Here is a 16984-nt window from a genome sequence, read left to right as displayed (position 1 = left end):
CTGCTTAACCCAAGGTTAGATAAACACGAGTTAAAGTGTAAACCCGCTTCCTGTTAAAGTCAATGGGAACTGTTAAAAAAAAAAAATTAGCCATATACTTAAAGCAGACCCAAACTAAACATTTTTTTAATTCTAAATATTTAGTTGCACCGCTCTGACACATACAAAGATAAATAAACACTCGTTTAAGCCTATGAGCATTTCAGTGCATGCTTTTCACACTTCTCTTTTCATAACTAGGGTTATACAGATGGCAGCCATTACTTCTGAGCTTAGTAGCAGGTTTTAGATCATGGGTGTGTTTGTCATCAGCTACCCTCCCTCACAGGGGCGTCGTCTATGTGAAATCTCACACAAGCTGAGATCACCTCCCCTGTGACATCATCAGTAGCAGCCTGTATTTTGTTTTTGTTTTTTATCTCCTCCACCAGTCTGCTGGATTCTGTCCCGGCAATATGAAAGGAAGGGAGGGGTTCCTCCAATAAATGTAAAATATTTTATATTTGTCCTCATGCAGGTGAAAAAAGGCTGCTATTTATTATTATAATTTAGGAAATAGATTTTATTTCTGAAATCTTGTATTTTTAATTTGGGTCCACTTTGAGAGGGAAGGGTCTGGGTCCTATAAAGCCTTCTTTCTCCTCCCACGGTCCAGCGCTGGCTCCCCCTACAGCAGTATTTGACCAAATTGTACCTCACCTGTGCATGTTTGTGGTTTTCTGCAAAACGTGTACTGTCGGTGGGCCTTGGGGATAGAGTTGGGGGAACTGTGCTCTATAGGACCCAGAGCCTTCCCTCTCCTTAGATAAGTATCTGGCTGATTTTTTTTTTTTTTTTTTTGATTTTTTTTTTTTTACAGTTCCCATTGACTTTAAAGGATCACTATCATGAAAAATTGTAACATTTAAAATACACAAACGCATAAACAAAGATTACATTTCTCCCAGAGTAAATTGTGCTATAAATTACTTTTCTCCTATGTTGCTGTCGCTTACAGTAGGTAATCTGACAAAACTGACAGGTTTTGGACTAGCCCATCATCTCATGGGGGATTCTCAGGTTTTTTTTTTTTTTCAAAAGCAGTTAGTGAATGGCAGTTGCTCAGTACAACTGCCAGAAAAGTTTGCAAAGAGGTGTGTGTGTAGGGGGAAGGGGGGGGGGGCTGCCTGCATCTTTGCATAGATCCTTTCCAGGGAGTGCTTTTGTTTAAAAAAAATAAATAAGTACTGAGAATCCTTTATTAAGAGATGGGTTAGTCAAACAACTGTCTGTTCTGTCAGATTTCTACTACCTACTGCAGATAGCAACATAGGAGAAAAGTAATTTACATCTCATTTTGCTCTGGAAGAAACATACTTCTTATTTGTATGTGTTTACATGTACTGTATATACTCAAATACAAGTTGACCTCGTGTATAAGTCGACTACAATATTCAACCCTGGAATTTTTATTGACTCAAGTATAAGTCTAGCCAGCAAAGTTAAAGGGAACCTTAACTGAGAGGGAAATGGATGTTTCCTTTTAAACAATATCAGTTTCCTGGCAGTCGTGCTGATCTCTGGCTGCAGTAGTGGCTGAATCACACACCTGAAACAAGCATGCAGCTAATCCAGTCTGACTTTAGTCAGAGCACCTGATCTGCATGCTTGTTCAGGGGCTGTGGCTAAACGTATCAGAGACACAGGATCAGCAATACTGCCAGGCAACTGGTATTATTTGAGGGCTGGTGCACACCAAAAACCGCAAGCAGATCCGCAAAATGCTAGCAGATTTTTAAACGCTTTTTTTTATTTTTATGAGGCGTTTTGCTAGCGTTTTGCGGATTGCTGCTGCGGTTTTCAGTATAGTAGATTTCATATATTGTTACAGTAAAGCTGTTACTGAACAGCTTCTGTAACAAAAACGCCTGCAAAACCGCTCTGAAGTGCCGTTTTTCAGAGCGGTTTGCGTTTTTCCTATACTTAACATTGAGGCAGAAACGCACCCGCAATCCAAAAAATGCCTCACCCAGGCATTTTTCGTTTCTGCAAAACGCCCCCCGCTCTGGTGTGCACCACCCCATTGAGATACATTGACCAAGCAGATCCGCAGCCGCAAGCGGATCTGAAAACGCCCAAAAAGCCGCTCGGTGTGCACCAGCCCTTAAAGGGAAAAATCCATATCTTTCTCCGTTTAGGTTCCCTTTAATGGCTGCACTTGGGGCTCAGGAGGGGTTAATGACTGCACTGCATACAGTATTGCACCCAACCCCTCCTGTGCCTTAAAGGGGAACTTCAGCCTAAACAAACATACTGTCATCAAGTTACATTAGTTATGTTAATTAGAATAGATAGGTAATATAATCTCTCACCCACCCTGTTTTAAAAGAACAGGCAAATGTTTGTGATTCATGGGGGCTGCCATCTTTGTCATGGGGGCAGCCATCTTTTTGGTTGAAAGGAGGTGACAAGGAGCAGGAGAAACAGTTCCAACTGTCCTGTGTCCTGATCACCCCTCCCAGCTGCACACGCTAGGCTTCAAATGTCAAATTCAAGATGTAAAAAAAAAAATTTGCACCAAAACAGCAAAACGAGAACAATAACATCAGAAATCCCATCATGCTTTGCACAGCATCAGGGGAAAAAAAGCCCGGGCAGTTTTCTTCTGTGCAGCTAAAAATGAGGCTTGTATGAAAGAAACAAAGTTCTGATGCTGTGAAACTGTTAAAGAAACACCAAACCTTTTCAGTGCTGCTGAGTCGATTTTTAGTCCGGAGGTTCACTTTAAGTGCAGCCAATACCTCCTCCAGGCCCACAAATACAGCAATTATTCACTCCCCTTAATGCAGCCCAGTATTTTCCCGCCTGCCCTTTCCTTGGTAACTGTTGTGGCCAGGACTTTCAGGCCTGTGTTTTCTTGGTATTTCCTTTATCAAGAAAGTGTCCCTTACCTCTGGGTAAATTGCTGCAAATGGGAATGTCACTAATAGTACACACATTACTCAGTGTTGCCTGTGACTCGTGTATAAGTCAACCCCTATACTTTGATGAAGTGAATCAGACTTACATTTCTAGACTTATACTTGAGTATATACACGTGTATCTTAATTTTTACGTTTTTTTCGCTATAATGGTCCTTTAAGAAGATAAAAAAACTATTCTTACAAAATCCCCTTCATACAATACAGCTATACCTGTGAATGCTGTGAGGCCGCTGATGTGTTAAACTGTCATTGTCTTCCTGGCGGGAGGTGGTGAGTGGGAGTGATTTGATATTCTGAAAATATGAGCCCCCCCCCCCCCAAGCATCCTCAGGGACATGCAACAGATGCAATTGTGTAATGAATCATTCGGGCACTGAAGTTGTTAAGAGGAATTTGTGAAATTTTACCCTTGCATATTATGTGAACCAACAAATGAGAAGTCTTATAAAAATGCATTTATATGGTGCTGACAGCTCCCACAGTGCTTTACAGAGTAGATGGTCATGGCACTGTCTTCAGAGGAGCTCACAATCTAATCCTTAAGTCAGGGAACACACTTGTCTTTCATTTTTCTGCGTGCGTTTTCCTGCATACTTTTTCTGCACACCAAGTGTGTCTCTATGCAGGAAAACGCGCACGGTTTTTCATAGCAGCTGATGTAATTGATACAAAAAAGTGACAATGTGCAGAGTCATGATGCAGAATGTCAGTTTTTTTTCTGCGCGCGAACAAAATATTAAGTGTGTACTAGGCCATTGATTAACATGAGTTCTCAGTTTTTCTGTGCAGAATACGCGTACGAAAACAGTCAAGTGTGTTCCCTGCCTTAAGGAATCATCAGGCTAAAAATAAAAAAATCAGCTTTACTCACCTGGGGCTTTCTACAGCCATTTGCAGCCAACTGTCCCATGTTGATCTCTCCGCCGCCATCCCGGGCTCCCCGCACGCTGTTCAGGCCGACCTCGAAGTCGTCCACTCAGAGTAAACCCACACAAACCTGGGAAGAACATACAAACTCCATGCAGACAGTGTCCTGTTCCACATTTTAAAGCCTGGTACACGCCTTCAAATTTGGCCAGTTGCTGACCAATGTTATCACTTCCATTCAGTATAGGAGTTTACCTACACAATCTGCACATACAGTAGTATTCAGAATCTGTGGACCCTCTTACTACATGGAGGTGGTAAAATTAGCCAAACATTGGTCAATCCAGATTGAAGGTGTGTACCAGGCTTATGGAAATTCACCAAGGTGTTTGGTCAGCAGCTAATCCGGTAACAAGCTACCTGAAACACTCCGCCGGTGCCTTGTCTCAGCTGGAACGCTCATACAGCTTGTATCACATCAAAAGTAAAAGGAAGAGACGGCACACCACTGGCTGCAATCAAAGTGCTGTGTATTAGCGAATAAGTCACACTACATGTTATGGAGGAAACGCCTCCTTCATCAGGTCTTAAACACCTGATGAAGGAGGTGTTTCCTCCGTAACATGTAGCGTGACTTATTCGCTAATACACAGCACTTTGATTGCAGCCAGTGGTGTGCTGTCTCTTCCTTTTACTTTTGATGTGTACCAGGCTTATGCCTGGGACCCTAGTGCTGCAAAATGAGTGCTTACCACTGTACAATGCTCTGGGTAGTCCTGTACACCAAACTGACACCATTGCCATGGTTTCGATAAGTTTTTGGAATCAGTCGTGAGCTGAAGTAGGAATGTCACTGAACACTATTCACCTTGTGCTGCTCATCAGTAACACCTGTTCTGTTCTTTTGCTTTTTAGAATGTTCTGGTTGTAGACGTGAGTATACACATTTTTTTTTTTTTTTTTTTCATTCCAGTTTTCTGATGAATATTAAAATTACCTAAAGGGGAGAAAACTTCAGCCCCCCCCCCCCCTCCCCCTCTATTCTTAATGTTCTTATATTCATAACTTTTTTCTTTTGCTATATTTTGAATGCATCCAGAGGCCATTCATTATTGGCATGATCAGATTAAAGGTTAGTGTTAAAGAGCCCGAGGTGGGCTCAGAAAAAAAAAGTAGGCTACCTGTTCCGCAGGGCTGAGCGGATCAGGTAGCCGCAAAAACCGCCGCTCCTCTGGGTCGCAATGGCCCACCTTCACTTGCGTGACCCCGGGGTCCAGAGGAGCATGCTGGTGATAGTTTTGGGATAAAACACTGTATTTAAGCCAGGGTGGAGCAACAACTCACAGGACCCCCAGCAAAATTGGCATGGAGAATCAAACTCCCTTGTGTGGCTGATAAAACATGTGCTCATCTTCTTTATACACATTTCACTTACTAGTACAGCAGGGAAGTGTAATATTTACCTGCTCCAGCACTGCATCAGGTCTCTTCTGTTCTTCCCAGCAGCTGCGCGCACTATGCTGAATACCGCAAGCTTCCAATCACGACATGCATATTCAGAGCCAGGAGTATGCAGCATACACTGTAGAGCGTGTGGCTGAAGTAGGCAAATATTAAACTGTTCTACTCTGCAGAAAACGGAAGAGCAGAGCCCCCGCTTTTAATCAGTCTGCTCATTGATTTCTTCCAGTGACTGCCTACAGGCAGGTATATACCAAACTCTCAACCTACCCTGCCACATAGCAGTGGATGGGGTTCTGCTTTTTAAGGATATTTTATGCATTTAAAAGGGGTTCTGTGGAGGGTATTAGAAACGAAAAACTGACAAATACCTGGGGCTTCTATCGGCCCCCTGCAGCTGTCATGTCCCACACTGTCCTCCTACGATCCTCCGTTTCCCGCCGCCGGTCTTCTAATACAACTGCGGTCGTGCGTGCTCGCATCTCTGGGAGCTTACTGCGCAGGCGCAGTATGAGGTTTTCTTGTACTGCGCAGTAAACTCCCAGAGATGGGAGCGAGCAGTATTCGTCTAGTTAAACGAATGAATAGACCGGGACCGGTGCCGAGGAACGAAGAATCGTAGGAGGACGGCGCGGGACGTTACCGCTGCAGGGGGCCGATAGAAACCCCAGGTAAGTGTCAGTTTTTGTTTTTTAATACCCTCCACAGAACCCTTTCTAAATGGACTCTGAGCACCTCTCATGGGCATGCCTTTAAGCCAGACGACTTCCAACAGTCGTGCTATGACCCCTCTGGAGGAGCCTCTTGCAATGGCCATGCGTGTCACTTCCTCTTCCTGCTTCATTCAGTGATGCACTTCTCTAACAGAGAAGACAGGAGTGACCCGGAAGTTATAACATAGCCAAGATGGCAGCCACGATTTTTAAATTGAAGTCGAACAAAAACTATTGGTGTAGAACGGCAATGTGGGCATCAAATGAAAGAGGAGAGCACAAGCTACAGAAAGGTATGCATCTTTAAGTACTTTGCAGTACTGGTCTTTTTAAAGGCATATCCGTGAGAGGTGCTCGGAGTCCCATTAAGTACAGTTGTTGGTTTTCACCTGTGAAGTGCTCCCGGCTAGGACATCCAGATACAGCGATCCGGCCTAGATCATTTATTTACTGGCATTACCGCAAATCACCATCCAGATGTAATTCTTGTCTCTGATTTGCTGATATGTTTGTTTATGATACAAAGGATATTATAGGAACTGGGAGGACGATGGAGGCTCTCCTCAGTCACCTGGAGAAATACAATCCCAAAATGGTGAAAGTGGCAAGGTGGGTGTCCAGTGAAAAATGCTTGCTTTATTACCTCTTTAAAGTGGACCTGAACTCTTGCACAGGACAAAAGGAAAATGGAGAGAAATGCGCCCTGTATGTATTTAGAGAGTCTAGCCTAATTTCCCCTCATCTGTGACTAGTCACAGGTGTAATTCGATCTCTCAGCTGGCTGCCTTGGCAGAGCAGCTAATTTGTAAACAATACAAGTAAGTATGCACTCCTGAAAAATCAACAAATTGCACAATCTGTGGAGTGCTCTCCTAGACAATATAGTGATATTGAACAGTTAATGCAAAACAACCAGTGTAGCGCTTCAAGGCCTAATTGTCCTTGTTACCACCAGTGGAGATAAGAAGATCGTCCTATAATCTCTCGCAATCTTCACACTGCCAGATGTAACTTTCCAAGTGGCCAACACCGTATATGCAAAAAAGGAAAAAAGATCCAATAGCGTATCTCTGTAATTAGGCCTTGAAGCGCTACTCCTGTTGCTTTGCATTAACAGCTAATTTGTAAACACAGGATGTTAACCCTATGGCTGCTTCCATGAAAGCAGGAAGAAGACACACTGCACATATGCTGCAGGATTTGTATCAGCTGTTACAAATAAATATTCTTCTTTAAAGAGAGTCTGTAATAAAAAAAAAGGTCCCCGGGGGGTACTTACCTCGGGAGGGGGAAGCCTCAGGGTCCCAATGAGGCCCCCCCCCCCTCCTTTGTAGCTGCAGGCGATCCAACGCTGACTCCCCCGAAGTCTCCTGCAATCCTGTCTTTACAAGCCTGACAAGACTTGATATATTTACCTTTCCTGGCTCCAGTGGGGGCGCTGTTGAGGCTCTCAGCACAGAGTTAGGCGGAAATAGCCAATCTCTGTTGGGTCCGCTGTACTACGCAGGCGCAGGAGACTTGTGCCTGCACAGTAGAGCGGCCCGTCAGCAATCGGCTATTTTTGCCTATCTCCGAGCGGAGAGCTGATACTGCGCCTGCTCTGGAGCCGGGAAGGCAAATATTTACTTCCCTGCTTTTCGGAGGGGCACAGTGAGACTGCCGTGGGACACAGGAGGACGGGGGAATCCTCGATAGGATCCGGAGGCTTCCCCCACTCGAGGTGAGTACCCCCCAGGGGAACTTTTTTTTGTTACAGGTATTCTTTAAAGGTTATTATGATGTTGCTTGTATTTTAGAGCAGAGAGGAAGTTCTGAGTTCAGGTCCACTTTAATTTTCTGCAGAGGCTGATTGATTAGCCAACATCTGTTATCAATAATAGACAGGATTTCTTAAATGTGAACAGAATTTTTAGAATTTTGCTCTTTAAAAAAAAAAAAAAAAAAGTTGACACAAGTATTCTGACGGTTTACTCGCTATATTATTTTTTCTTATTCAAAATGTTGTTTATTGGTCAAGAAACAGGAGATCATATAAAACAGCATTTATACTGAATAAGCATTATACAAAATAAGTTATAGCAAAATAATATCATTTTAAAGAAAGACTGAAGCGAACAAAAATTGCTATTTTTACCTTCGAGTTCGCTGTAGTACTCTCATTAGATGTAAACCGCCTCATCCCCGCCGCAAAACCAGAGCTTTAGACCCCCCCATATCCCCGGGGGACAATCCGGCCGGTGCTTCCTGAAAGAGGCAGAGCTTTCAATTGCAGCTCGGCCTCTACTGATGTCGATTGCCGCCTCTCCCTGCCCCTCTCACTCTTCATTCACAGAGAGGGGTGGGGGAGAGGCGGAGATCCGCACGGCGATTGACTGCAGGAGAGGCAGAGCTACAGCATAAAGCTCTGCCTCTCAGGGCAGCACAATCCACGACCAAGATGGTCGTGGATGTTTGCCCCGGGATTTGGGGGGTCTAAAGCCCTCGTTTTGCGGCAGGGATGCAGTGGTTTATATCTGAGACTACTGAAGCGAACTAGCAGGTAAAAATAGCCATTTTTGTTTCGCTTCAGAGTCTCTTTATACATATAGCGAGATACACTGAGAATCAAAGAAACATGACCAATTTGATCCAGTCTATAAATACACACACACAGATAATTTTTATCTGCAGTAACTAATTGCACCATGCAATTTCTTGTCGGGTCAAATAACTTTTTTTTTTTTTTGGTAACTGGTCCGATCAGATTTCCGATCAATTTTGTATGGAAGTGATCGGAAATCAGATCTAACCTGTTGGAAATAATGGATTTGACCTTTCTATCTGAAGGGACATTGCATAGTGTGTACCAGACATAACACCATCTTATCATTAGTAATACTGTAATGTTAAAGTGGATCCGAGATGAACTTTTACTCATTGCATAATTGTGTTTCTTTCCTATTGTTTATAGGGCATTCCTCAAGCCAAATACTTTTGTTTTAATGCTCTAATTCCCTATAAACTAAATAAGCCCCACCCACAGTTTTCAGAGAGCCTTGCAGTAGCAAGGGCCCATGGGAGCTCATTCTGGGCAGGAGAAGGAGGAGGTGTTACTAGCCATTGATTTCAGAGGCAGAGGGGAGGAGGAGGATTCGTTCTTTTCACAGGCTAAGTGCTCAAGATACAGATAAGCCTGCCTCTGTGTAATGTTTACAAACAACATGGCTGCTGTCATTGTATCACAGGAAGAAATAATCATTTTCTATTAAAGCGGTTTGCAGCTAGATTTGCTGTGTAAACTAAACGTTAGATAAGATATATATTGACAAGTTACTTGTTCTAGTTAGTTTTTCATCTCGGATCCGCTTTAACCGATCTTGCCATATGAAGAGCTAAAATATTGCAAATGACTATACTTTACCTGTCTCCCGCTGCGGTGCCCATCCGTCTTTGGCTTCCTCCATTTGCACAGCACACTCTGCTGGTGTATTGCACATGGCCTGTATGTAATGTCACACATGCACCACGTGCCATACACCGGCAGCGTGAGTGCAAATGAAGGAAGCGGAAGACAGATGTGCACCGCAGTAGGCGACAGTGGATAGGTAAAGCATAAATACACTCATGTGGGGCACATTTACACTAAGGGGGCAGCGATGGAGGCAGCGGATGTGGTGTACTGGCAACCAACCTATCTCTCTAATCAGATTCGATCAGAGAGAGCTCTGTCTCTTGGTTGAATCTGCTCATCATCGCTAAATGTATATAAAAGAAAGGAAAAACACAATCGAGAGCCCCCAATAGGGTATGATTGATGATAAAGGAATGCCAAGGTAGCAGCAATAAGAAATATACTCACAAGTATGGGTTGCCGGGTTCAGGCAACCACTTAAAGCACTTATGGGGATATTAGGCCTGTCCCCACTCAGGCTAAAAAGTCACTCTCTGTAGAAGGAAAGAAGGGGTGTTCACCCCTCCACCAGGTGGATAACAATAATTGCAATGGAAACAGAGGCGCCAGCAGAGTTAGTTGATCATAGGTAAAAACAGATAAACGTTGGGGGGCACTTTCCGCCCCAAAACCAAACACAACCACTATGTATGGTTTAAAGAACAAGCGACACTCATGCTAACCTAGAAATAAAAAAACACATATATAAGTAGATAATACTACCTCTACTTACATAACAGATGTATTGTGCTATCCACATAATGATTCCTGTGAATTTTACAAAGGAAAAGCAGAAAATCCTATTCTAGGCAGTGGCCATCTTGCCAAGCTAATGCTGACATCATATCCTCCCTGACTCTTGTTCTCCCCCCCCCCCCCCCTCCCTTCTCTTGCTCATTGTGTATTCATTAGCTGCCCTCCTCCCAGAGTGTTTTTTTTTTTTTTTTTTATTTATTTACACATCCAATCACTGAGTCACCTCAGCCTTGCTTGTAAACACAAGTGATCAGCTAGGCAGGGAAATAAATGGAAGAGGAGGAATATATTATAGATAAAAAGAACTACCAGCATTCAAAAGAACTTCCAGCATTCAACTTTTTGGCACTAGGGCCAGTGTTCCTATAGTATGTATAAACTCCAAACCATAACAGCAGAAAAAAGTTTTGAATGCAGGATTAGCATCTTTATCATTTAATACACTCAGACCAGTTGCTGTTGAAATTTGATTTTTATGGTGACAATACCGCTTTAAACAAGATTTAATTCATACTCCAGAACAAATACAACGCACGGCACAGAGGCGCTGTACTTGGCTACACAACTTCTGAGTTACTCCTATCTGTATTATAGCCTGAGGAAGCGGCCCGCGAAACGCGTTGCATTTGTTCTGGAGTATTAATTAAATCTTGTTTAAACCATACATAGTGGTTGTATTTGGTTTTGGGAAGATAAGTCCATCCTTGCCCCCCAACTTTTATCTGTTTTTACCTATGATCAATTTTTACTCTGCTGGCGCCTCTGTTTCCATTGCAATCGTTAGATGTATGGCTATCTTCCGGCCCTAAACTGTAGCCCTGAGGGATTGAGGCCTGATCCATGTAGGCATCAGTCCTGTGAGTGTATGCAGCCTTTATACTTAATTGAACCTTGCAAATATTAGCTTTAAATAACTCTTATACAATATAACGTGATAAGTGTGCTGTGAGTTAGTACCTTGCAATAAACGTATTAGTATTTCTTTGATAAGTTTCATGTGTTTTGTGCTTGCAGCTTACTGGTGAAGAGATCCGGCGATAACAAATACAGGCCAGACTGTGAGTCATGCAATGTGTGCGTTATTTTCCTTTGTGTCACTGCATTCCTCAGAGATGTCACTATCTGAACCTGATTATCAGGCGGCAGTAGCTGTGCCAAAACACACACAAGTCGCACCACCCGGAGCTCAGTGCAATCAAACACACATGCCAGGCCACACTAGAATTATTAGAAGCATAGTTCAAGCCTGAGGCTCTGTTCCCACTACCACGTGAGGCCAGCGGGAGCGGACAGTGTAGTATTCGCTCCGATGGTTTGCTGTGGTCTGGCTGGAGCCCGTGGCAGATGCACTTCCCCATAGGCTATATGGCTTCTATACGGCTTCTATGTATAAAAATGCCAGATCACATGCGGCCAGTGGGTGTGAACAGTGTAGCGTCCGCTTCGATGGTCTGTAGTGATGCGACTGGAGCCCGGGGCAGATGTGCTTCTGCACAGGCTATACGGGGAATGCATCCGCCTGCCCGGGATTACTGCAAACTGCACAGAAGTGCAGCCCGCTTACCAGAACGGATCCCGCGGATCTCTTGCAGTGTAAAAAGTGTGAATGCCTCCTGTTATAAAATAGGAGCTGTTCACTGTCCGATTAGCAATGGGCAGAGAACGGCCCAAAAAATGGCTTCTCTCCACTCTAAAGGGAACACAGCCTGACTCCAAGAAAATAAGTTATTTTAGGTTTGAATAAAATGGAAAGGGTTTTGTTTTAGATTTTTAGGGTTGTCTGTGTCGCCACTGGTGACTTTTTTTTTTTTTTTCTCTCTGCCCTTGATACCCCCTTACGGTTTAGGTTGCATTCAGATGTCATATTTTGATTGGCTAGTGATTGGCCAATTGTACCACTTCCATGTACTATGAAGGGCAGGGCTAGTAAATACCGAATACTATGAACTGATTGTGTAAGTAACTTTTTATACTACATGGAGGTGGTAAAATTGGCCAGTAAAAATTGGATGTATGTAAACTGGTACACAGTTTTAATTATGAATGGCCAATCATTGACCAATTTTACCACCACCTTGTCAAATGAGGGTTTACCTACACACACTGCTCATAGTATTCAATATCTTTTGACCCTCATACTATATGGAGTTGGAAAAATTAGTCAGTGATTGGCCAATCCTAATTGATAGAGTGCACCAGGCTTTAAAGCGGGATTGTGACCATAAAAATCAAATTTCAGCAGCAACTGGTCTGAGTGTATTAAGTGATAAAGATGCTAATCCTGCATTCAAAACTTGCAAAACGTTTTCTGCTGTTTTGGTTTGGAGTTATCACATACTTTAGGAACACTGGCCCTTTAATAGTCAGTGCCAAACAGTTGAATACTGGGGTTTCTTTTTATCTATAATATATTCCTCTTCTTCCATTTATTTCTCTGCCTAGCTGCTTATCTGAAACCTCATCCTCTGCTCACTTGTGTTTATAAGCAAGGCTGAGGTGACTCAGCAATTGGAGAAAAGAAAAAAAAATTAGTTAAGGGTAGAAATGACATCAGGATTTAGTCTCAAACTTTGGGAAAAAGACATGGTTCCCACCAGGAACAGAATTATCTTCATTTATTATGTAGCATTCACTGAAATCAAAACATGGACAGTACAATACGTGTCATGTAAGTAGATCAAGTATTTACTTATATATGTTTTTTTTCCCTGGCATAGTATGGCTAATCCTACTGCTTTAAAGTATTAGAGGCAGAGGATCAGCAGGACTGCCAGGCAACTGGAATCAATTAAAAATAAATGTTAGCCTCCATATCCCCCTTATTTCAGGTTTAAGAAGGGAGTCTGTGCAAAGCAGGATCATCCACAATGCAACCTAGGCAGGATCCTGGGGCCCATCTCTGACTGCTCTCCACCTCAGATTACCAAAAAGGACAATAAGAGGGAGCAACAGCTACTACCTAGCCTAAGGCCCCATTTCATCTTAATCCATGGGGTTAGGAATCAGAAGGGGATTCTTCTAGGACATACATGTCAAACTCTGGCCCGTGGGCCAAATTTGACCCTCAGAGCAATCAGATTTGGCCCTCAAGTGGTTTCCTTACTTTGCATTATGTTTGGCCCTCTCTAGATTACCAGGCAAGTTAAACTGGCGAGTTAAGCCCTGGATCACCTGGGAAGCCATATGGGGAAGGGTGGGTAAAGCTCTAGGCACCAAGAAACTGTTTAGGGGTGTGAAGGGGGGACACTAGACACCAGGGAACTATATAGGGGAGGGAGAAGGGCCAGTAGACACCAGGGAACTGAATAGGGGAGGGAGGACCATTAGACACCAGAAAACTGTATAGGGGTAGGAGGGGGATCACTAGACACCAGAAAACTTCTATAGGGAGGGAGAATGTCCATTAGACACCAGGGAACTTTATAAGAGAGGGAGGTGGCCACTAGACATTGAGATTGGCCCGCGACTTGGTCCTAGTGTTTAATTTCGGCACACTTCGTATTTGAGTTTGACACCCCTGTTCTAGGAAAAGGGAAAACGTTGCTGAATATCCAACAATGAGACCATCACAAAGCTGCTGGTAGTAGAATATCAGTAACAACCAATTACATTAAAGGGTGTCTCTTATAAACCTACTCGGCAGAGAAGTTTTCACCTGCTGCCAGTTTTTAAAATTTGTATGTAATTGCAGATTGAAATGGAAAGATCACGTTTAGCCCATTAACAGCTTCAATAGAGTTATTTTGTTTGAGATAAGTGCACTGCTGCTGACCTCGGTCGGCAGAACTCGTGCTGTAAATTCTTGGAATGCTTTGATCTCTCTCTACTAGCAGAAAATATAAAGAATAAGTCCTCTGTCTCACACTGCCTACTAGTGACAAGTGGTCATAAATACACATTACAGCAGTTCTAATTAGAAAAATGTGCTAAAATAAATTTGCCTGGAGCACTTGCAAGCCTATAAATACATTTGCTAAAGGGTTAATAACATCACAAAGAGATGTGTGCCGCAACGATATAGGTTTGTGACCAGATTGTTACAAAAGTGGACTTTCTCCCTAAATGAAAAGAGCAGCCGTCTGCAACGCCTGAATCAAAAATAGGATTTATGCAGTAAATGATTCTACACGGTCTTCCTGAAATGTGGAGACTGCTGTTTTTCTTACACCAGGTGCAAATAGCTAACCAGAGTCCCTGCTCACCTTGCAGAGCTGGCCGCACAGCCGCTCCATCAATGTGATGTGCCCTTAAGGCAAAGCTGTGTGCTGCTGATAGTGACATTATTTTGAAGCGCCGGGGATTAGTGTCTAGTCAGCGTTTTCCAAAAGCCTCAGAAGTCGCCCGTCCCGCAGCGTGGAAGTAATAACCATTCACTGAAACCTCATTTGCTAAAACGTGTGTGTGTGTGTGTGTGTGTGTGTGCTCCTTCTTTTTTCATGCTGTTATTTTGCTGGTACAATAAAGCTTTGAAGTTTGAGTTTAAAACAAACTCGCAGCAATAGAAGAGAAAATGATTCATTCAAATCTACATATTCTTTGAAGACTTTAAAAACTTATAATTGTTACCTGAAATCCATCTTCATATTACATATTCATCACTTTGCAAAGAACATAAATTACGGAACACATGGCCTGAAAGCCGGCAAGAGGACCTGTTACCATTGTCTTAATTAACCACTTGAGGACCACAGTGTTAAACAGTGGAAACAATGTATAGTTCTCCGGGCTCTCACCCTCCTCGGTCTCCCTTCTCTCCTTCAACCTCTCTTTCTATCTCCTCTTCACCTGTTCTTCTCTTTCTTTCCATCCTTTTCTCTGTCCTCCACCTTTCATATATTTTCTCCTCCATCGTTCGCTGGCTTTTTTTTACTTTACCTTCATCTTACTCTCCTTTTTCTCTTTCTTTCCATCTATTTGCTTCCTCTCCCTCTTTACTTTTGTTATTTCTCTTTCACTTTCTCTCTACTTAATTTGCTTTCGTTCTCGCTACCTCTCACTTTTTCTCCTCCCACCTCTTTCACTGTATATTCTCTCTACTCTTTTTTTTGCTTTTTTCTAATTCTATTATCCTTCTCTCTCTCTGCGTCAACTGTTTCTCTCTCTCTCTCTTCCCCCCCCCCCCCCCCCCCTCCCAGTTTTGCTGCCTCTTACTTTTTCTCTATCTCCATCTCTTTAACCTTTTTTTTTTTTTTTTTTTATTTTTTTTTTTTTTTTTTTTTTTATTTCTCCACCTCTAGTGCATCCTCTCTCTCTACCTCCTTTTGTCTCATCTAGCTTTCTTTCTTTCTCTCCCATACTTTTGTAACCACCAGAAAGAATAAATTTCACCAACTACTGCCCTGTGTCACTTCCAAATTACTTAAACGCCATATACATGCTGAACTAAGACATTATTTACCTAACTCCCTGCTTGATCAGTTCGTCTGGCTTTCGCTCTAACCACTCCACAAACACAGCTCTTAATAAAGTGGCCAATTATCTTTTTACAGCTAAATCCAAAGGTCATTATTCCATACTCCTCCTTCTTGATCTGTCTTCAGCTTTTGATACTGTCGACCACATTTTATATACTTATGAGTAATATACAGACTAACCAGCAAGCTCATGGCGAACCAGAACTCATTGGAGTGTGTAAGGGGCTACAATGGTCCAAAAAGCCTCCTTACTAAATGCTATTGAAAGCATAAGTTTGCTTTCTTAAAACCGAAAGTATTTGCAATAATTCAGGTTTGAGTTAGTTCTAAGATGTCTCCCAGTGCATCACTGCTGAAATATGCAAATTAACCATTGTCCTAAAGGTGGCCACTAATGATCCAATCTTTTTCATCCAATCTTACCATTTCTATGTAATATAAGGGAAAGCCTATAGTATTCATTCAATATATTCACTCCGTTTACTCTTCTACTACATAGATTTGGTAAGATTGGATCATTAGTGGCCACCCTTAAGGTGGCCACACACCATACAATTTTTTAAATATCTGTTCAATTTAAGAATTGCAATCAATTTTTCTGACTGATTGTAACATTTCAAAAATCTGACCAATGTACCACACACCTATGTTCAATTTTTTCCTCAATTATGATAAAAATGATTGGAAACTCAGAGAAAATTGCTAGGGGGTATATATTAATAAATTAGCAATCCAACACACACCATACAATCTTTAGTAGAAATTGAAGAGAAATATCTGGCATTCCGGATCGATTTAAATCGAAAAAAACGGGAAATCCGATCAGATTTTTCAGTCGAATGAAAAAAAAGCTTTCGATTTTTTTCGAGAGATACGATCGTTTTTATCGAATTACTGTAAAATCGGATCATTTTATTGTATCGTGTGTGGCCACCTTAAGAAGCTAAACACACCTCCAGATCCGCTGGAATGCAATGATGTGTCAACTGTTAATTATACAGAGCCACAATAATCCAACATGGTTTATTTGCATATTTCAGCAGTGATGCACTGGGAGACATCTCAGAGCTAACTTCAACCTGAATTATCGCAAGTACTTTCTGTTTTAACCACCCTGGCGTTCTGTTAAGATCGCCAGGGTGGATGCGCAGCAGTATTTTTTTTTTTTTTTTTTAATCCCCATCATGTAGCTAGCCTAGCGCCAACTACATGATGCCCCCCTCCCTGCGCTATCCCTCCCATCCCTCCGATCGCCGCCGGCGCACTCGCCATAAGGAAATCCCGTTATGAACGGGATTTCCTTTAGGGCTTCCCCTGATCGTGATGACATCATCGACGTCGTGACGTCATCCGGAGTTCCGATCCACCCCGCAGCGCTGC

General features: G+C 42.6%; 1 protein-coding gene across 3 annotated transcripts in view; it reads left to right on the top strand.

Moving 5' to 3' along the window:
• PRTFDC1 (phosphoribosyl transferase domain containing 1) overlaps window positions 1-16984 on the top strand; it is a 514552-nt gene that overhangs the window by 487740 nt on the left and 9828 nt on the right. For all 3 annotated transcript variants that reach the window (XM_068235653.1, XM_068235651.1, XM_068235650.1), the window contains exons 6-8: window positions 4746-4763; window positions 6531-6613; window positions 11205-11248. In XM_068235653.1, the coding sequence (XP_068091754.1) occupies window positions 4746-4763; window positions 6531-6613; window positions 11205-11248 (145 nt within the window). The remainder of the gene's footprint in view (window positions 1-4745; window positions 4764-6530; window positions 6614-11204; window positions 11249-16984) is intronic.

Source organism: Hyperolius riggenbachi, chromosome 5, assembly GCF_040937935.1.
Source record: "Hyperolius riggenbachi isolate aHypRig1 chromosome 5, aHypRig1.pri, whole genome shotgun sequence".
NCBI classification, from domain to species: Eukaryota; Metazoa; Chordata; class Amphibia; order Anura; family Hyperoliidae; genus Hyperolius; species Hyperolius riggenbachi.
This window is presented reverse-complemented; position numbering and strand designations above follow the sequence as displayed.